The sequence below is a fragment of the Lissotriton helveticus genome, chromosome 1_1 (genome assembly GCF_964261635.1).
Source record: "Lissotriton helveticus chromosome 1_1, aLisHel1.1, whole genome shotgun sequence".
NCBI lineage: Eukaryota > Metazoa > Chordata > Amphibia > Caudata > Salamandridae > Lissotriton > Lissotriton helveticus.
The window spans coordinates 1,818,377,128-1,818,399,709 of record NC_136057.1 but is presented as its reverse complement, the minus strand read 5'-3'; the positions used below and the strand labels follow the sequence as shown (position 1 = coordinate 1,818,399,709).

Sequence of the window (22,582 nt, the reverse complement as noted above, 5' to 3'; positions counted from 1 at the left end):
GAAGGTACTGTTCTGCCGGCTAACGAGACTCGAGCGGAATCTGCTAGTCGGAAGGGGACGGTGAGATCTGATCAGCTGTAAACAGGAACGAATGGAGCGAACCTGACATCACGTGTGTGGATGGTAAATTGAGAACCACAGGTGACTCGGCAGTGGCAAAGCTTCTTGAGGCATCTGGTGTGGATCAGTTATCTGGATGAGTGACTGCAGCAAAGGAATTAGCCCAAAATGCTTATAGTATGAATGAATGAATGAAATTATTTGTAGAGCGCACGATGGCCAAAACGGCTTCCTGGCGCTGGGAGGTCTAGGGAGCAGAACAAACAGGGCCAGGGAGGATTAACAGGAGTAGGCTAAAGAGAACAGGAATGTTTTAAGCGCTTTACGGAAGTGTGAAAAGATAGGGATAGAACGCATAGAAAGAGGAAGAGAATTCCAGAACCGGGGTGCAAGAACAGAAAATCTAGACCCACCGGTGCGAGTTTTGCGGAAACGGGGAACAGTGAGGAGGGCAGAAGAAGATGAGCGAAGAGTACGGACAGGGGTGTGAGAAGAGATAAGAGAGTTGATGAACGCCGGTGCAGAGCGATCAAGGGCCCGGTAAACAAGGCAACCTAGTTTGAACAAGGATCTCTGCAAGATGGGTAACCAGTGAAGGGATTTGAGGACAGGAGTGATGTGGTGAGTTTTGGGCAGGCGAAAGATGAGACGGGCAGCCTGATTCTGGATTGCTTGGAGGCGGCGGGTTTCGTAGGCAGGAATACCCACGAACAAGCTGTTACCATAATCGAGGCGAGAAGTGATGAGGGCCGAAATGATAATTTTAAGAGATTCAAGGGAAAAGAAACGGGAAATTTTTCGGATCAGCCGAAGGGAGAGAAAACAGGAAGATACTACAGCACTTACCTGGCCATGCATGGACAGGTCCTGGCTGACCTTGATGCCCAAAGTTTTAACGGAGGCAACCGGGGTGGGGGGGGGGACCAAGGGACAAGTAGGAGCTGGGACTGACCTCCTGCCTGTGAGGGAGTTATTCTATTAGGTATTGTAATCCCAGCCTGTTCATTAGAGTTCCCTTAGCTTAGGAACCTGAATAGTCTACTGTGAGTAGGAGAGAAAGGAATTAGATTATATCTGTATACAGAATGAGCACGCCTGCTAGGTGAGCCATTGATCATAAAGACGGGTGGCGATTAGTTATAAAAGGTTATTCAGGGTTCATTGCATTGATTTCTGAAGATTGTTGAGGAAATGCCACGGCAAATGTAATGGAAATGTCTTGCTTAAATGTAAGTTAATGTTGGGAGCATTCACCTAGCCAAGAACCTGTTTATTTATAATCGCTTCAAGTGAAACTGTGGAATATTCAGTGTATAGTTAGACGCTGGAAATGATCATTAAGTTCCTTCTGACTAGAGGGGAATGTGCCATTGACGTTATTTGTAAATGTGATTGTGCTAACAGACTAATGCAGTGCAGTTTTTAAACAGAACCAAAATATTGTAAAGAAAATACGAGGTACCACGAAGAGAATTTTATAAAACAGCCCGTATTTTTCTAAACTGGTGTAGTGTCCTTATTTTTGAGTGGATGGGCGTTATGTTACTGGAGGGTGTGGCGCAAACTTAACACATGTACCTTTGGGATAAGCCTACCTACTTTGTGCCAAGCTACCCTATGTAGACTGGTAACCCCAGGTCCAACAATCTGGCTATGCCTGATTTGGATATAGGGTGCCTTTCTGAGGTGGAGAAAAGGCTTCAAAAAGTTGCTTCGTTTTTCTTAAAGTTTTAGTTCTTTCTATGTAGAACATGAGTGCTCTTTTTACATCTAGGGTATGAATAGATCTTTCTGAATCAGGGTTAGGAAAAAACACTGGGAACTCAATGGATTGATTGAAATGAAACTATGGGCTATGTTAGGTAGGTAGGATTAGTACGAACAACCAACTTTTCTTTAGGTATTTGGAAGAATGGTTCTTCTAAAGTTAAAGCCTGGAGCTCATGAACACTCCTGGGCGAGGTAATGGCAACTAAGAATGCCACTTTCCATGAAAGGGAGCATGAGTAAAGAGGCTCAGAAGGAGGACTCATGAGTCTGATTAAAAAACTGTTAAGGTTCCAAGAGGGTGCTGGAAGAACCAGAGGAGGAATGACTGTTTTCAGACCTTCCATGAATGCCTTAATGGCTGGGATTTTGAACACTGAAAGATGCCGTTTATTTTGACAGCCATTACGGCAAGATGTAACCTAATGAAATGAAGGGTAAATTAACCTTTTGCAGATGAAGTAGGTAGCAGATAATGTCTTGCACCATGGATTTCCTAGGATTAATTTGTTTGGGTTGGCAGTAGCAAACAAAATGTTTCCATTTTGCAGCATAACATGCTCTAGTTGTGGATTGCTTAAGAATGATCATACATTCTTGTGCTAAATTAAGATAACAAAACTGTATGCACTCAGGAGCCAAACTTATAAATTCAGAGTTTTGGGGTCTGGGTGTCTGACCTGTCTTTGATTGAGTGAGAAGGTCTAGCCTGTTGGAGAGCTTCTCGTGTGGAACTACCGAGAGATATAGTAGTGTTACAAACCATGGCTGATGCTCCCAAGTGGAAGCTACTAGGATCATGGTGAGAGATGTTTGCCTGAGTCTCCGAACCAAAAACTGAATGAGAGGGAGAGATGGAAAAGTGTAGGCAAGGGGTGTAGGTACCTGGAGTCGAAGTCTGCGCATTTTGTGTTTTTGGCTGTGGCAAAAAGGTCTATTTGAGGAAAATACCACCTTAGAAAGTAGGCAAGGTGGGCTTGTGGGTGGAGTTTCTACTTGTGGGCCTGTTGATGTATCCTGCTGAGCAGGTTGGCAAAACCGTTGTCTGCTCCTGCCAGATATTCCGCCAAGAGATGAATGTGGTGGTGAAGAGCCCAGTCCCCTAGGGTCTGAACTAGTTGTGACAGTTGAGAAGACCATCTCCCTCCCTGTTTTTGTAGATAATACATGCCTATCATATTGTCCGCCCGGACTAGGACAACCTTGTAAGATAGGAGAGGAAGGAAAGCTTTTAGTGCTAGGAAGATCCCCGGAAGCTCCAAGTAGCTGATGTGTAGGGATTGATGTTTGGAATCCCTAGACCTTGTGCTGTGAAGTCTTGTAGATAGGCACCACAACCTGTCTCCGATGCGTCTGTAGTGAGAGAGAGGTGATGGACAGGGTCCAAAAAAAGGGCACCCCGTAGCACGTTGCTGCTGATCAATTAGATCCTCGAGGTGACCCTGTGATTGAGACCGTGGCGAGCTAGACATTGCTGTAGGGGACGCATGTGCAACCTCGGTGGGGAACTATGGCAATGCAAGACGCCATCATTTCTAACAGATGCATCACCGGTTCCAACTGTGAAAGTTTTGTGTGGTTAGAACTGTGGTACAGTTACCTGAAAGTTCTGAATTTGGAGAGGTTAAAGGTGAGACTTGGGTGAAGTTATTGTAAACCGTAGTCTGTGAAGTAGATCCATCGTCAATTGAGTGTACTGTTGACACTGTAACAGGGTCCTGGCTTTGATGAACCAATCATCCAGGTACTGGAATACGTGAACATTTGGTCTTCGCATATGTGCTGTAACTACTGCCAAACTTTTTGTGAAAACTCAAGGGGCTGTGGTCGCCCCGAATGGTAGAACTTTGAATTGGTAATGTTTGACTGCTATGACAAATCTGAGGAATTTGCGGTGTGCAGGGTGTACTGATATATGGAAATAGGCGTCCTTTAGATCCAGTGCTGCCATAAAGTCGCCCTGTTGGAGAAGTAGAATAACATCCTGTAGAGTAACCATATGGGAATGTTCTGATAGGATGCATTGTTTGAGGGGTCGGAGATCTAAGATTGGTCTCAGTGACCCATCCTTTTTGTAGATGAGAAAGTATAGATAACATACCTCTGATCCCTATTGTTGAAGCGGGACAGGTTCTATAGCCCATTTGAGAAGAAGGGCTTTGACTTCTTATTTGAGAAGTGTTCGATGATTTTGTGATAACCTGTGAGTGTGAGGTGGGATGTTGGTGGTGTGGTAATGAGCTCCAGACAATAGCCATGTTGGATAATGGCTAGTACCCATTGGTCTGTTGTGATGGTTTCGCTGACTGGGTGGAAAGATTGTAGTCTGCCCCCAACAGGTGTGGAGTGATCGGGGGTAAGGACTGGGTAGTCATTGCTTTGCAGTGGGTGTTGTTCCAAGTGCGAAGGCACCAGTGCCTCTTCCTTTATGGTTTCCACCTCTGAAGAAACCTTAAAAATAGCCCCTACTGTAGACAGACTGGCCCTGTTTTTGTTGGGAAGTGGAGGAGTCTGTGGTGGTGGATTTATATACACCCCTGTAGCCTGTGTGATGAAAGGACCCCCTAGGATGTTGTCTGTAATGCTTAAATGGCCTTTGCTGTGCCATTGCCCTTTTTCATTTTATTCAAGGTTAGTGTCTACTTGTGGGCCAAAAAGGTGCTCTTTGTCAAAAGGCATATTTAGTGCGCCTGCTGGACCTCTGATTTGAACCCAGCACACCTAAGCCACGTGTGTCATCTAAGAAGTACCCTGGCATTAACACCTCTATTAGCTGTTTCCGCCGCATTTAGTGCACATCAAATGGAGTTGTTGGTAATGGCCTGACCGTCTGTGACAATTTGTTGTCCCCTTTAGTGGTGTTCCTTCAGGAGGTACTGTAAGAGTTCCTTCATCTCATCCCAATTGTCTCTCACAAACCAGGTCAGAAGGGCTTGGAAATTGGCAAACTACCAATGATTAGCTGCCCGTGCTGCAAGTCTCTTACCAGCTGCATCTTTTTGCTTACTTTCCTTTACAGGAGGCGGAGCATCCACAGTAGCCTAGCTGTTAGCTCTCTTACAAGCTGTAGTGGCAACTATGGAGTCAGGAGGAACTTGACCCCTAATAAAGATTGGGTAAGAAGTAGCCGCCTTGACATTTTCTTGTCTACCCGTGGGGTGGTTACTCGGGCATGGACACGCGCCTTAAAAATGTCCTCAGCATGCCAGGAAGCATGGGTAAATGCTGGGTGTCTCTATGTTTAGTCGAGAGGGTGTCAAACAGAAAATCCTGTTCTAGGGACTCTGTGAAGCTCAACATTGTGGAAAGAAGCTGCCCTAGCAATCACTTGTTGAAAAGAAGTGGCATCTTCTGGACGGGATGGACGGGCCGAGATATAGATCCAGATCGTTGGGGGTAAGGGGACCAGTGTTGTATGCATCCCATGGATCAGGATCTCCTATTGGCCCTTGTACCCCCACATCATCTGTACCTGGTGACCCTGGAGGTGACAAGGTGGGGGAGATGTAGGAGGGCAAGGAGGGGTGGTGATGGTGGTGGTGGAGGAGGCGGCTGGTGTGTTGGACTAGTTGCTTTGTCCATCATCTTCCTTTTTTGAGGGACAGGGCTGTCTTGTGCCTCATGGAAGGACAGCTTCCTCTTTGGTGGAGGAGAAGAAAGTATCCGTCCTGTAACTTCTCGAATCAGAATTTTCCATAGTCGAAAGTCCATTTTCTCAAGAATGGGCTCAACTATAAACATGTAAGCCAAAGAAAACAGAGGGTTCCGGCTCCATAATGTTCAGAACAAAGGCTTTCGATGTGGAACCGAGATTTTGCTAGGCCAAATGTAGATGTGGTCAGTTGCCGACTCAATCACGAAGGTCGGTCTCGGAACGAAGAGGTCAATGCCAAAGGCTTGACCTTGGTATGTTTTGGTGCCGGGCCTAAAGGGCGGGGAGTCGGAAGTCTCTCTCATCTGTCCATGGCCAGAAGGCAGTGGTTGTCCGGAGACCTCTGTATGAGAATGTTTTGAGGCCTGCTTGGGTATTGGAGCAGGGTCAGGGGCCTTAATACTAACGCGCTGACCAGATGGAAGGTTACGCATCTCCATATTGAGCTCCATGCAGGAGCTTTCATCAGGGGAGAAGACCCCTTGTTTGTCTTCTGTAGATGGCTCCTCCTGAGCGTGCTGCTCGCCTAAAATGTTGGAGTTGTCATCTCTGAGACATTTCCGATTGATGCACCCTTCGATCTTGAAGGGTTTTCTTGGACCGAAAGGACTTACACATGTCACAGTCAGATTCATGATGGTCTGGTGAAAAACACAAGTTGCGCACAAGATGTTGATTGGTGTGTGGATATTTCGCCTGGCATCGTGGACAAAATCTGGAGGGTGTTTGTTCCAACAAAAGAGCATCTTCGATGGAAAGGAGTACAAGCAGGAGTTGGCCCGAGACATGCGGCGCCCCGTAGGGCAGTCGGTCAAAGCCGGAACCGACGAAATTCGAGAGCAACATAGAAGTGAAAAGCACGATTGAAACAATACCATTGAAGGCAGTAAAAGAACTGAAGAATTGTAGCGAACGGAGTCGCGATGCAGAGGCACCCACCTCCGCATCCGATGGCAGAGAGTAAACAATCTAACAAAGGAGTCAATGCCCATGTGCACCATTACAGAGAGGAGGAGTCACTTGGCTTTGTGACACAAAAGACTTCTTCGAAGAAAAACAACTTGCTCAACTCCAGACCCAAAACTAGATGGCAGGAGTATGCAGAGCATGTATATCTACAGCCAACGAACATCTTATTTCATAAGGACCATAGTATTCTCTGCACTTAGGCCTTCTTAAATGTATTCTCTTTTGCCTTCCAAGAAAAAAGAATTCATTAGTGAGGCTTATTTGTTGCTTACCTCACTGGCCTTCGGTTACTGCTTCCAGGGCTTTGCTGCACTGGCTGTCTCCAAACCGATTTAATTTAAATCTTTGTGTGTGGTTCAACAAGCCTACCACAAACATGTTTCCAATATATCTTCAAGTAAAGTTCTCGTTATATCTGGCATTTTGCTCCCTCAAATCTTCAGCTTCCAGGCTTCTGGTGATTTCACCGCACCTCATGAAAAAGCCTTCAAGAGAATTCAAAACCTTGCTTTTCAATGTGGTCCAAAGCCCTCAAGACCGGACTTTTCAATGTGGCACTTTGGACTCCATGTTTCTAGTCTTAATGGTGACCCTTAACGTCAAGATACCCTTCTGTGTAGCTGTCTCGCTTTGAGTTTGGAGTATTAATTGTTTAACAGAGGAGTATCACTTTATAATGCTGGGCTAATGTTTGATGTTGCAAAAAGAGTTTGGTACTAATATGCTAGGAATCTTAAAACCAATTATTTAAATAAAAAGGGTACAGTTAAACAGATGAAGGTAATACAAGGCACACAATTGAAAAAGTTTCATGATAAAACGCAATAATGTTTGAATAATTATGTGTATGCGTCCCTGAACGCCAGTACAATCAATTTTTAAAGCTGCCTTAAAAGCTAGGCGAGGGAATGCAAACATGAAGGTCCTGTCCTCATAAACAAATACTGTGTTGAGTAATGTTTAGCCAATTGAAATCCACAAATATGACTCACAGTTCTCTGGACTTTCATCATCTTGACTTTCATAGGCACTGGAAATAGCTGCCACCCCGGTGTGAACAGTGATCAGGTCCATGATTATACTGTCTGCGACACTCCGCTCGTTGGCATGCCCCTGTCCCAGGAAGTCCAGCGCTGAACTGATCAGGTCCTTGCAAATGGCAGGCAAGAAGGACTCATAAGAACTTGAACAAGTGCTGCTGGATTTACTCAGAAAACTGCTGGATTTGTTCATCAAGCCTACATAGATGGAAAATATACAAATCAAGTCAAAGAAACCTTTAACAAAGATCCGAAAACATTCAGGAATACCATTTGCAAATGTTTATTACATAAAGTGGAGTAATTCTTTTCACTTTAATAAATGTTTTCAGTCCATGGGCCCTATTACACATAGGGTGCACTTTCCCTGTTTGCGCCACGGTACACCTTAAAGAACAAGTTACTTACCTTCGGTAACGATATATCTGTAAGAGACATACATTAGTTACAGATTCCTTACCTTAGAATAACCCCCAGGCATTGGACTGGATCCAGAGAATGTTTTCGTAGCAGTACCCCTGGTCGTTCGTAGGTGGTGTAGTTTGACTCCACGTTAGAGGTCGGCATTGTGATCGTCGGGATGATGTTGCGGTATCTACTTAGACGCTGCCCTCGTGCACTGAAGTCAGATCTTTAGACGACATTCCACACCAGAAAAGCAGAGTCATGCAAGACCCTGACCACTGGTGCACAAAACGAGGGCCCTGAAAGGGAGTCCCTTATCCTAGAAGTCAGTTCAGAGAACGGGGAGGATGGGTGGGGCGGTAAGGAATCTATAACTAATATATGTCTCTTACAGATATATTGTTACCGAAGCGAAGTAACTTTTTCATCTGAAAGAGACTAATAGTTATAGATTCCTTACCTTAGAAAGAAAGAAAGTGCACGTTTTGGATACAGACGGGAGAGGCTCTCCTCTTCCTTTGAAGGATGCGGGCAAGAAGAAGGTGGGCAAAGTGACAGTCTTTCCAATATGGAAAGAGGTAACCACTTTAGGAAGGAAGGTCGAGTTCTAAGGACAACCTTGTCCAGATGAACAGCAAGGAAATGATGCTTAGAAGACAGAGCCTGAAGCTCATTCACCCTGCAACCAGAGGTGATGGCAATCAGAAAAGCAGTTTTCAGAGTTAAGAGCCTGAGAGGACAATTATGTAGCGGCTCGGAGGGAGCGCACATAGGGGTAGTCCAAACCAGATTCAAGTACACTGCGACATTACGAAAGGAATAGGAGGAAAGAGATGAGTAATGCCCTTAAGGATTCTATTTACAAAAGGGGACTTGAAAAGAGAAGGCTGAGCAGGAATCCGAAGAAAGACTGAAATGGTCAATATATAGCCCTTAAGTGTGCCCAGAGCACAGCCCTGCTGGGCCAAACAAAGGGGGAACAGAAGAACCTCAGAAAGATGGGTGGAAAGGGGATCCACAGCCTTTGCTGTGCCCTATGCCACAAATTTGTTCCATCTACAGGTGTATACCGTTTTAGTGGAAGGAAACCTGGCTGCCAGAATAACATTACAGACTTCGGGAGGAAGGTCGAAAGCTGCCAACTGTCACCGCTCAATCTCCAAACAAGGAGGTGGAGAATGGACAGGTTCGGTGGAGGATCGTCCTCTACTGCTGCGACAGAAGATCCTCCCGAAGAGGGAGTCTGATCGGAGTATTGATGGCCATGTGTAAGAGCTCGGGATACCAGACTCTCCATGTCCAATCCGGAGCTTGATCTTCTTCAGCACTCTGGGCAGAAGTGGTATAGCCGGATAGGCATTTAGAAGACCGCAACTCCAATCACGACGAAAAGCGTTGCCTATCGAGTGCTGCCTTGGAAATTCCAATGCGCAGAACTGTTGACATTGTGCGCCCCTTTGGTGGCGAATAGATCTAACCAAGCCTCTCCCCACTGCTGAAAGAGACCTTGCACCACCTCTGAGTGAAAATGCCATTCGTAATCCATCATGCACCTGCGGCTGAGTTTGTCCGCCCTGGCATTCAGGGAACCTGCCAGGTGTTCAAAAACCAGAGAAATGCACTGATGTTCCAGCCATGTCCAAAGGAGGAGAGCCTCTTGACATAGGGTACGCGACCCCACCTGTTAGACCTGGCACCTTGGCGTGAGTTTCCCCTTCCACTTTTTGCTGATGTGCCTCAGATGTTTTTGCTGGTGTCCGCTGCTCAGGGCACTGCGCCACGGTCAACCCGTGCCGCAGTGCAAGTGCTCCCTATGTAAAGTGTTACTGTGATTGATATTCCTGATTGGTTCATTGGATTTACTGTCAGTCCCCAGTAAAGTGCACCAGGAGTGCCAGGGCTTGGAAATGCCAATGCTGCTAGTGGGCCTGCAGCGCTGGTTGCGCCACCCACAGAAGCAGCCTTTTAAAATGTGTCTAAGGTCTGCCATTGCAGAACCTGCGTGCAGTCTGGTACTGTCATGCTGGCTGGGCAAGTGCACACACTTGCCAGTCTCTAAACCTTCCCTTTACTTCATATTAGTCACCCCTATGGTAGGCCCAAGGGCAGGGTGCATTGTAAGTGTAAGGTAGGACATGCCCTGATGTGTGTGGCATGTCCTAATAGTGAATTACAGCCAAATTCGTTTTTCACTATTGTAAGGCTACCTGTTCTCTTAGGCCAGATGGGCTGCTGGAATTATTACACTCTATAATCCCAGCAGGCTCAGGGAACATGGTAGAAAGTAAAGTTTAGTATGCCTGAACTCAGAATAATAAAATACTTCTTTTAGTAAAGTTTATTTTAATATCCTGTGTTTGCAAATGCTACTTTTAGAAAGTTAGCATTTGCTTGCCTAACCATTTCAGCCCGCCTCTGCTAGTATGTGTATCTGACTGTCTGGGATATGTGAGTGACAGGGCTGGGGGATGACAGGTGGTGAATGCAAGGATTACACCTTGGTGGGAGTGCCCCTGGACTCTGAATAGGGCTGTGCTCTGCCACCACAATGCTGGCTCCGCCCCCTGGGGAGCGACTGATGACTCAGCCGGCACCTGGCCCAGGAAGGGCGAAGCACTGTCAACAAGGTACTCCTGGCTGCCCCTGTCCACACAATGCTGGCTCCACCTCCTGTGGAGCGTCTGATGTGCCTGCCCCTCACACTGAAAGAAGACACCAGAGTACACCCAACAAAGTGCTCAGAGACTGAATGAAGTTATGCAGAGGCCCCCCTGGCCTGTGAGAACAAAGAAAATGCTGTATAAAAGTAGGAGCCCTGCTCCTTGTAAATCAGAATCCTGTTTCCCACAAAGAACCTCTGCGCAACTAGAAGGAGAAGAAGACGCTGGAAGGACTGGCCTGCTGCTTGCCTTGCTGAGGAAGGAGAGGAAAAGACTTTATGAAAAGACTTTGCTGACTTGTGCTAGAAACTTTCTCCGAGGGCTTGACTGAGCTTGCCCCCTGACCTGAGCCACAAGATCATCTGGCTCAACCTGCTCTCTGCCCGTCTGCCGGTATCTGTGAGGATTTCTGCCCCCGCCGGAGCCGTGACCCTGGTGCCCCCAGCCCCTCCTCGAGGCCGTGACCAACTGTGTTTCCCCGTCTCCGCCGGGGAAGAGCCCCGCTCCGCCGAGCCGCTCTTCCCCCGCTGAGGGGAAATCGCCGTGTCACCTCGCCTTTGGAGGCTCGCTGCCGTGACCTTGGTGCCCCCCAGCCCCTCCTCGAGGCCGTGATCGACTGTTTCCCCGTCCCCGCCGAGGGAGAGCCCCGCTTCACCGAGCCGCTCTCCCCCCGCTGAGGGAAATCACTGTATCACCTCGCCTTTGGAGGCTCGCTGGTGTGCGCCCCAGGCTCCCGCCTGAAGCCCCCACCGGACCCCAAAGACCCAGAGAACAGATCCCTCGAAGTCCGGATGCCTCCTCCCAAGGATCTCCACCGGGCTCGGGGCCCGCAACGTTTTATTTCCCCATACGCTGATCACAAAGGTACGTGCCTACCTCTGAGAAGGCCCTGGGTTAGGCCCTGGGTTTCACGAGGCTGAGAGCCCCCACCTCTGGAAAAGGCCCTGGGTTCCTCGAGGCTCCTCTCATCGCCTCCCTGCTCCTCACTGCAGCTGAGAGCCCCCACCTCCGGAAAAGGCCCTGGGTTTTTCGAGGCCCCTCTCTGGTCTCCATTTAACCCGCACCGCAAGATGCGTGAGTCGCGGTAGGGTCTCGCTCATTTTCACCGGGGAAAGCGCACATAAGCGCTAAGAAGCGGCCAGGGAGTCCTAAAGAGGCCTCAGGGACTAAGAACAGTCTAAAAGAACTAAGAGAACCGTTTTTGAAGTAAAAGAGACTAAGAAGCAATATTTGAACTGTAAGCAAAGAGAACACTTGCCTATTTACAACCTTGTGGCTTAGAAAAACTTTATTAATGGTCTTGTGATAAATACTTGCCTGCATATATATTTTTACATAAAGAGAACGTATTTTTATATAACTACAGCCTGGTGTCCATTTGTGGGGGGATTGGTATATTTACTGTGTGTTATTACAAATGCTTAACTCAGAAACGCCTGGAGAATAGCCTTGGCTGCTCACGCCACGCACCTAGAGGGTGAGCAAGGGTAATTCTAAGGGGTCATCCTTCGCCCTGACTTAGAGGAGAGGGTCCCTGCTTGTCACAAGTGAATACTTGCGCCAACCAGCGACCCCCAATTCTAACACCACCCCACCCTGTTTGTTGCAGTACCACAGGGCGGTGGTGTTGCCCGTGAATGCCTGCACTACTCTTCCCCGGACAGAGGGCAGGAATGCCTTCAGTGCACGACAAATTGCCTGGAGCTCCAGAAGGTTGAGTAGAGCCCGGACTCCACCAGAGACCTCTGATCTCTGCCTCTCCCAGGTGGCAGCCTCATCCCAGGAGTGACGAATCTGTCACCACTGTGAACTCTGGTTGAGGAGAGGAATCTGCCTGCGAACCAATCCTGGTCCGTTTGCCAACACTGCAACTGATGTGCAGAGCCCTCCGAGATCTGGACGTAATCAGAAAGAATCCCTTGATGCTGTGCCCACTGGAACTTTAGGTCCCACTGCAGAGCCACATATGCCAGCTGGCATGATCTACCAGCAGGATACAGGAGGCCATGAGGCCCAGCAGCCTCAGGGTCATTCTGACCAAAACACAGGATAGAGGCGGAAACATCAGCATCATAGCCCAAATATCCCGGACTTGTTGCACTGGAGGATAGGCCCGAAACTGTGCTGTGTCCAGAACCGCTCCGATGAAAAGGAGATTCTGAGAATGACTCAGGTGCGACTTCATGTTGACTGAATCCCAGCAAATGCAGGATGTCCGCTGTAGTCTGGAGGTGGGCGACGACAGTCTGGGCGAGCCCGCCTTCAACAGCCAGTCATTGTGCTAGGGGAAGACTGGAACCCCTGATCTATGCAGATAATCTGCTACCAACAGCATCACTTTTGTGAACACCCGAGGGGCGCTAGTGAGGCCAAATGGAAGCAGGGTAAACTGAAAGTACTCGCGCCTACCGTGAACCGTAGGTAATGCCTTTGGGCCGGCAGGACGGGGATGTGGAAATAGGCATCCTGCAAGTCCAACGCTACCATCCAGTCTCCAGGGTTGAGGGCAGACAAAACCTTAGTCAACATCAACATTTTGAACTTCTGCTTTCGGAGGAAGCAGTTGACGTTCTTGAGATCCAGGATAGGACGCAGGCCTTTGTCCTTCTTGGGCACCAGAAAGTAGGGGGAATAGCAGTCACAAACTACTTCTGGGGCAGGAACTCACTCAATAGCCCCCTTGGCCAAGAGAGCCTTAACTTCCTGATGGAGAAAGGCCAAGTGATCCTCCGACATGCAATGGAATTGAGGTGAGGTGGATGGAGGGGTAGTCTCGAAGGGGAGGGAGTAGCCCCTTCGTACTAGCTGCAAAACCCATCTGTCGAGCTAGAGGTTCAAGGCCTCAGCTGCCCTACCCAACACCACTGCGTATGAGGCACCCTTCTCCGTAGCTATGGTAGGGGGAGAAAACATACCAGGGCCTGGTGAGGTATCCAGACCACTGGCATCACCCAACTCCTCTCTCCAGTTCGATTCACTCAACTGGTCAGCTAAAGGGTCACCAGACCCCTCCCAGTCCTCCTCGTCCTCTTCTGGCTGCCACTCAGGGCGAAAATGAACAACAGGATAGAACAATGGTACAAAAGTACGCCCGGCGCCAGATCCGGCATCGTCAAGGCCGGTCCGGGTCTCTGTGTCCAGGTCCAGGTTGGAGGTTTGGGTCGACTCTGGCTGGGGACACAACCGGCGGAGGAGGGGGCGGAGGTGTCGTCAGTGGATTTGATGCCGGAGGTGTCGTAAACTTGACCGGCGTGGATCCAGGCCTGGACCCCTGGGGGCCCTGCAGCGTCGGGGCCGAAGCCGCCCGGTTCAAAGGCCTAGAACCCTACGCCGAGCCCACGGGCCCGAAGGAACGCCGGTGGAGCCAGGCTGCCCAAAAATCTAGTGGGGGCTTTGTAAAAATTACGAAGTTGGGCTGGGGTCGCTCCGGTTTCCCGGAAGGGAGGGAGGTTCTGAGTCAACACAACAAGCTCCGCGGGCAGAGCCGGATATCTACCTTCCGCAACTTGCGTTGCGGCATCCGACAGATGGGGAAAACACGAAGAGCGACGATGCTTCTACACCTTCTTTTTGTGCTTCGACTTACCTGAAGACAAAGACTTCGACGATGAGTGGTGGTGATGGCTTCGCGACTGGTCCCGCGACCTCCCTCTTGACCGGGACCTTGAATGGCGCGGACTGCCGGGCCTCAAGAAGCTTTCGGGACCGCTCCCACAAAGACTTCGGGTTCATGGCCCGGCAGTTGGAGCATGACTTCGGGGAGTGGTCGAGCTCCAAACACCAAAGGCACACGAGGTGCGGGTCCGTAACGGACATCAATTTGCAACAGGAGTCGTAAGCCTTGAATCCGGTTCGAGGACGGGACATCCCTACGTGCACCAAGAGTCGAAATACTCAAAAAGAAGTCAACAAAAGTCGAAAAATAGTATTCAAAAATGAGGTACCGCTCTCACCGGATCTGTGCTGGCTGGCGCGAAAAAGAATGAACTGACGTCAGCGCGCGAGGGCAGCATCTAAGTAGATACCACAACTTCATCCCGGCGCTGACGATGAACAAAGAGTCGACCAAAGCCACCTACCGACACGCAGGGGTACTGCTACGAAAAAATTCTCTGGATCCAGTCTGACGCCTGGCGGTTATTCTAAGGTAAAGAATCTATAACCAATAGTCTCTTTCAGATACAGGTGCACCATGGCACAAGCAGGAAAAATGCACTCCATTACACTGAATGCGCTTCCCCCAGGGCAGTCGTGAAGTTGTACTGCGCGGAGGCACCGCATTCAAGTGAAGAATGAGAATGGAGCCGCTTTGAAGCCGCTGCTCTGTGTTTCACTGTGCAGGCAGCACCCTGCCTGCACTCGAAGAGGGGATAGAGATCCCCTTCGCAGGCAGGTGCACCTGAGTGTAAAGGGATGTCTGGAGGGTCCACAGGGATCCTATTTCTCCCACTCCAGAGGGCTGCCATCAGGGGGCGCAATGTCAGTGGGCCTCCGGACAGCTTCTTTGCCTCGTCTATAATGCGGCACGGGTGCAGAGGAAAAGGATTCCATCATTTGCATGGGGCCACGCCTCAGTGCAAATGAGGGAACACCCTCTAGTGAGCGTTAGAACTATCCGTATTACAGAAACAGCCGCACAAGCATCTGAGGCCCTTTCTGTAATATCAAAGTGTGCTAGGGGTGCACAAAGTGGCCAAAAATACCCGTTGCGCCCCAAGGCACTTTTCATAATCTGGCCCCAGATGTGTAATCTTTGCCAAAAAACAATATAAGTATTTTTCCTGCAGAAGCATTCAGTTTCTAAGGGGGTGGAGGAATGGAAACGTTGCTCTTATTAGTAAGTAAAGCCTTTGAAGTAAAAAGATATGCTAATTTCAATATTGCCATGTCTCTCACCACATCTACGGGAAGTATAAAACACAAAAGCCACCAAAAAGATCCCAAACGCAATCTTTGACCACTTTTACCTCACATACTACAAATATGAGTTGAGTGGATGTAGAAAGAAATATTTACATGAACCAAAACATATCTTTAATTCTTTAGTATCAAGAAGAAATATTAAGGCTTTAAAGTGCTTTGTAACAACAAAACAATTAATAAAGATGTAGGCGGTCCTGTTTGAGGCCATGGAACTCAACAATGACAAACATAAGTTGATATGATATAGTTTAAGATTTGTTTATCTTCTGTAAAGCAACACACACAAATACACATTTAAATATAGAAATAGTGAAAAATAAATATACATTTTTCATGTCAGGTTGTATAATTAAGCAGCTACTAAGTGTGCTGCATTGCATGGGGAACGCTATCTAGGTTGCTAGTACGATAAGCCTACATGCTTGGTTTACTTTGCTCACTAGCACCTTAAGACGGTCATTTAAATAAGCAGAGCATTGTAACTTAATTTAGTTATGTAAAGAATTTGCCCTGTGATGCCAGAGTGAGACTGATATTTATTGGCTTTGCACTGATATTAGAAGTAATCAGCACTGGCAAAACTAATAAGTCAAAGGTTGACTGCAAGCCTCTTAGCTGTGTGAATTCTTGTTTTGCAATTGCCAGGAATACAAACATATACACATTCTGAGAGAAAGTGCCTATTTTTACATGGTTAGCTCCCAATTTTGCTTTGTTTTGCTGTGGTTTAAATGGTAGTGTACTGGGTCCTTTCTAACCAGGTCCCCCTGTGCCAGTGCTTCTTCCCCAATATCAACAATTGGCACTTCTGCCCCTGTAAGTCCCTAATAAATGGTACATTGGATATCTAGGGTGTGGGAGCTGAAGTGGGTCCCCTGGGACACCCTCACTGGGACCATGCCATCGCCCTTGCACCTTGCATGCCCCTGTGAGGAAGAAAACAACAAAGTCGACATGGCACTATACCACAGGTGAGGACAGTTCTGCATGAGCAGATATGCACCTACAATATTAGGGCCCATTCCTTAATATTGTAAGTGACAGTGAAGCCGTACAGTACATGGACTGGAAACTCAGCAACTCGAGTTCCACAGCCCCATGATGGCTTCACTGAACAAAGGAGTGTTTGGTACCAAACTACTCAGAGGGCACCTCAGAAGTGCCCTTTAAGAACCTACCAACCTAGTGTGGTCTCGGACTGGCTGTAGGTAGGCAGCCAGCCACCACGACATGTTTCTGGACCCCTGGGTGGAGAGCCTCTACTATCTGGCACCAGAAACAATGCACATCTTGGGCAGAGGTGTCACACATCACCCCCAGGATGGGCCAGTGCTCAAAGGGGAAGCTTCAACGGTCTGCTGCCTTTGTATGGCAACCTTCCAGCCTCTGCTGCTAGCGGCAGATGGCAGCCCCTGGTTTACACCCCCACTTTGGGTTGGAAGACAAGAGGGAAAACTTAGGAGAAAAGGAGGTGTGCCCACCTCTGCCAACTCCACCCCTCCGGAGGGAGAGTCGAGGTAAAGCACATCTTTCAGTCCCAGTCATCTTGAAGGTGGAGAGACCCCTCCAATCAGGGCTAGGTCTATTCCCCCCCTCCCACAGGACGAAGGCATAATTGAAGATGTTGTCACCCCAGGTAGGGTGCCCATTGGTCCTGCCTGCTACTCCCCTAAAAAAAAACTAAATTTAGCATTTAGGCAGCTCCCCCAGACCTGAAAAGTAGATCTGCACCAACCTCAGAAGAAAGAAGAGATCCCTGCAGAGAAGAATGAAAATGACAACTGCCTTGGCCCCAGGCCAACCGGGCTGTTACAACCTTTTGCGAACCTACTACCTGTCTTGCCCCAGCGACCTCTGAAAACCCTGGGAGGACTGCTGCCTTTGAACAAGACTCCAATCTCCTGTAGACAGCAGACCTGTCCAGAAGAAAACGACTCCAAGGGCTCCGGATACAGCTGGAACTGTGATCCCTGCCCACTTTGTACCTAACGCCAATGGCTGAGTCTGAGTTGCCCACCTGTTCAGTGAAGTCTCCCCAGCGATCCTGACCTCGAATCAAACGTTGACTGACTGTTCCTGACCTCTACAGACAAACCAGAGGCACCCCCTGACCGCGACTGGCAAGAAGACTCAGACGTCAAAAGGGACTCCTGCACCCAAAGCCCCTGAGCCTCGCTCAGCTGAAAAGACTATGACCCCTTAAATCTCTTCTTACCTCTGCTGTTGTTAGTCTCCCTCTTGCAACCTTGAAGCCTAAAGCCTGCTCGTCAAAAGAAGAAACTCCATTGAAAAGTATTGGGCCCCACAATGCTGATTTTGCACCCTGTACCCGGCTGCCCCTGGCCCGCTAGTGGTATGTTTGGTGCTGCTTTGTGTCCCCCCCTCCTCCCCCCTTGTGCTAACCCCCAAATGTTGGCTCCTGCAGCCGATCCACTTACCTACCAGCAGTGTGGCTCCAGGCACTCCCAGCCCCCATTGAAAAGCATTGGGCCGAACTTTGACTTTGACCTCTGCACCCAGCCACCCCTGGCCCGCTGGTGGTGCAGTTTTGGTACTCACCAGACCCTTGCTGATCTTTGGGCCCAAAGACTGGATTTGGAAGTGCCTTACTTACCTGTTTAAATTTGATATTGTTTTCCCCATAGGATAACATTGATTTGTCCTGAAAAGTTTTCAAGTGTTGACGTTTGAAAGTGGAAAAGTATTTTTTTTTTTAAAACTGTACTTACCTTATTGTGAAGATCTTGGTCTTAAAATAAAATACAAACAAAGAATATTTTTTCAAAGTTGGTGTGGATCTAATTTTTGAGTTGTGTTTCCATTATTGGTCAATGTTGTGCAATAAATGTCTTAACTCCTCTGTGTTACGCCTAAGTCTGCTCGCTCACACTACCACTAATAGAGCACTTTAGGTTTTACATTGAGCCCTGTACACTTTTGGGGAACCCCTGGACTCTGTGCACGGTATAACCACCTAGTGGGCATACCATAGACAGAGCCAGCTTCCTACACATAAAACACACATTGCCTTAGTAGTTCCAGGCACTAAAGGGAACTACTTTGTTTGTGGATGTGCTCCTTTTAAAGGTAAGAATGCCATCACTCACAGAGAACTTAGCTAATCGGTGAAATTGGCTGTCCCACTGCCCCATGCTGTACTGGGTAGAAGAAAAATGCAAATTACACTGCAACAGATCAATGGATGATGAGGCCTGGCAAAGGATATTATACATATAACTTTACTAAAAACAAAGGGCTAACACTAGGACTTAAGATTATACCAAATATAATTCCCTCGGGCCTTCCATAGCACAACAAATAATGAAAATAGCTTTAGGGCAATAATAGAAGCATGGGAAAATTAAATTGGCCAAGTACATACACACAAGATAACCCCATTTTCAGACCATTCATCAAGTTCATACTTCTACCCTAGCATTTTAAATCTGTCCCTGAAAAAGCTCAAATCTGAGCTAAAAGGCCATTTGAAAGCAAGGCTACCTGATGAATGTGACCCTTGAAGACTCTGAATTGGGTGGACTCTGATTTCATATAAACATCCTGATATTCGCCTGTTCTTCATAAGACTTCTGCTCCTGGAACACAGACATGAAGGAAAGTTTATTAGGGCCATCATACCACACATTATTTGCCTGAAAACAAAAATTCTCTACCATAACACCAGCAAAATATTCTCTCTTTGAGGCTTACTCAAAGCAACACCCAATTTCTTCACGACAATTTTCCATCCCACTTCCAGCATTCCTGCTGTGCTATACTCTGTCCATAACCCCAACCTGCCCTTATACTGACTATTCAAAAAATAAAAGTGTTACTGTCTCTTAGTGATGTATTTATTTCTGTCATTGACGAATGGATCTTTCAGTTTATCTGGCACTGTTTAACAATACTGCTAACTTTTGCTCTATTTTCTGGCAAATGGCAAGAAACCCTATTCTATATGTGAAATATTGTAAGAATAATTTGTTTATAGAGTTAAAATACTTTACCTTTTGCTCCCTGAATTAAAAACAGTGTATGTCATATGAAGAAACAGATGTTTCCCTAGGAGATTCATCTGTGTGAGTGTGTATTGCGTGTGTGATAGTGTTCGCATTGGTGAGAGTTACTGCTTGATGGTTGTTTGTGGGGTTACTGTCATTTTTTATGATGTTATTTATTGATTCTTCTATGTTACTTTGTTATTTTCTTTAGGAATATTTTACAAGCAAATAACGTTGCCTTGCTCTTGTGAAATATAAAATGTTGTTCACTTTTTGTAAAAATTGGAATTAAATGTACAACTCGGTCTAGACTGAATTCTTATGAACAAAATATACAAAAATGCTATAAAATTATTTAAAATGCAGTTTATATTTATGAAAAAAAATGTGGGCTGAATAAAAACAAATTAATTTTGCATAATAGGTTGTCTTAAGCGTTGTGCTGTGGAACGGCCCTGAGTATTAGCCTATTGGAGGCCGTTTGAAAAGAAATCTAGGTCTGACAAGAGTTTTTCTACAGTAGTCGATTGACGAATCTTCACAAACTTTTTAAAAAACGTCTCTTTTTTGTTTCAGCTGGGGTTTTAAAAGTTTCAGGGTGATCCGTCAAGCAGGGGCGAGAAACAAAGGGGGTCCCAAAACACGTTTTCCCCATGTTACGTGTATGGGGATTTTTCATTTTTCTAACAGGACTAAAGCCAGAACAGCTGAAAGGGAATAACCCAAATTTGGCAGAAATCTAGATTTTGATCCAGAAAGGTTATTTTTAGTGAATTGCTACAAATCAGTTCAGTGGTTTCAGAGATATTGAATTTAAAAAATAAAGATATTTGGGGACCCGAGTCCTTGCAGTGGACTCTCGGATCCTATTAAAATTTGATTGGCTGTCAATTCATCAACCAGGAAGTGTTGGCAGCCATCTTGGGACTCGATTTGAAGCAGAGTCCCACAAAAAAAGTAAAAAATAAAGAAGAGGGCAGGGTATTAATACCCTCAACCCCCACGATATGGGGGGGGGGGGGGTCCACAGCGGCCCGGCCAGGGGTTAAGTGTTTAAAGAAAATATTTTGCAGTGAATTCAAGGCTGGACCTGCGGATCAGTGGCAATATTTTTTTTGAACAAAGAGACGTGCAGGCTCCTGCGTGTCTTTTTTATGAAGCCTACGGGTGGGCCACATCCCGAGGGTGTGTTTATTCATTATGCATGGGGTGCCCACACGGCACCCCCGCACAGGGGGACCACCACTTGGATGGGCAAATAAAAAAAATTAGTGCGGAAAGTCCGTATGGCCTCCCCTGCAAGAGGGCAGCGTGGACACCCCCTACAACCTCCAGGGCCTCAAGTTTGAATGCAGCGGCACAAACCCCCCCACAGCCTGGGGACTGCCACCTCACCCGGGCTTTAGCTAAAAGAAATGCATGCGCAGTGAGTCTCCCTCGATGCCCCGGGGACCACTACCTCCCCGGGGATTTAACTTTAATAATTATGGGGCTGTGCCCCTCCCCCCCCAGGGACCACCACCACCAGCCAGCGCAAATAAACAGATAAATGTGGGGGCTAGCCCCGCCACCTCCACAGGGCAAATATGCATAAATAAATAAAAAAGGACGGAGGGTCTGTCGGGGTTTCCCTGCCACTGCAGTTTGCTATGGCTTACCGGGAGCATCACTCCTGCCAAGCCACCGCAAACTCTGCTCCGATTCGTAAAAGCAAGAGCATGGAAAATGCTCTTACTTGCACAAAGCGGAGCTGAATTGCTTATGGACCTAGGGAGTTGCATGTTTAGCAGATCCCTCTGCCCAAAAGCAATGCTGGCTTCCACAGGATGCAGAGAGCCAACAAGGACTGGTAGACCAGGGCACCCAGTATTTTGCCAGGCCTGGGCGATGAGGTCCCCAGGGCTAAAATTGGCCGGGAAGGGGGGGCACCCCCTGCCGGTATTTAAAATAAAAAAAAGAAAAAACATTTAATGAAAAAAATTAAGGACAGGAACCGGGGGATGAGGTACATCGATCCACGGAAGGGGGCCACACAGCACCCCTTCCATTATAATATATAGATTTTTAAAACACAGAAAAAGCTACGCACACAATGCTGGAGGCCCACCCCCTTTTTGCATCACTCTGCAATCGCGCCTCATGGCGCAGAACCGGTTGGAGGATTAAGTTCTCTTGGTTCTTGAGGGCAACAGAACTATAGTGATCTTCTATTCCCAACCGGTATTGTGCCAGGAGGCAGGTTAGCAGAGTGATGAAGAAATGGGGTGTGACCACCACAACCACTTAGCAATCCAGCTGTGTGGGGCTTATTGCAGGCAGCTGGCGCGATAGTTGCCACCCCAAGGACCCTCAGGAGTAAAGTGGACTGTATCCCCAACCAGTAGTGCACCAGGAGGTGCGTTTGCAGAGATGTGGACAAAGGGGGTGTAGCATCCACAGATCTCTCAGCAATTTAGCTGTGTGGGACTAAACAGAGGAATTAGGAGGGGTAGTTGGCAATCAAGGACCCTCAAGAGTCCAGAGGAATTCATCCCCCAACTAGTAGTGAGTCAGGAGGCACGTTTGCAGAGTGGTGGACAAAAAGGGGGTGAGGCCATCAAAAGCCTCTCAGCATTCCACTGTGTGGGACTTACTGAACTTCACAGGAGGAGTAGTTGGCCACGAAGGATGCTCAATAGCCAAGGGGACTTCCTTCACCTACTAGTAGTGCGCCAGGTGGGGCGTTTGCACAGTAGTGGAGAAAGAGGGCGTGGTCTCCAACAACCTCTCAGAAATCCTGCTGTGTGGGACATAGTCATACAAACACTTACTCGCCCATACACCCCCTCACCCTCACTAACCCATACAGCCACTGCCTGACCCACCAACTCATCCAAACAGGCAGTCACCCACACACAGACATCCATACAAGTTCTCAGACAACCAATCACTCACCCACACAGACACTTACTTACAGACTCACTCACCCATACATCCACTTAGACACCAACTGATACACTGATAGACATTCACACAACTGGTCACTCACTCATACATTCACTGAGACGTCTAATCACTGACTTAGACAGTCAGTCACACACCCACTGAATCATCCATACAGGC

The 22,582-nt window shown here is 47.6% G+C and overlaps 1 protein-coding gene across 1 annotated transcript in view; it reads right to left on the bottom strand.

Annotated features, from left to right (window-relative positions):
- Window positions 1-22,582, bottom strand: part of KIF14 (kinesin family member 14) — a 606,238-nt gene that overhangs the window by 160,988 nt on the left and 422,668 nt on the right. Inside the window, exons 23-24 of the mRNA XM_078641003.1 lie at window positions 18,978-19,072; window positions 7,441-7,686 (exon numbers count right to left, since the gene is read on the bottom strand). Coding sequence (XP_078497129.1) covers window positions 7,441-7,686; window positions 18,978-19,072 — 341 coding nt within the window. The remainder of the gene's footprint in view (window positions 1-7,440; window positions 7,687-18,977; window positions 19,073-22,582) is intronic.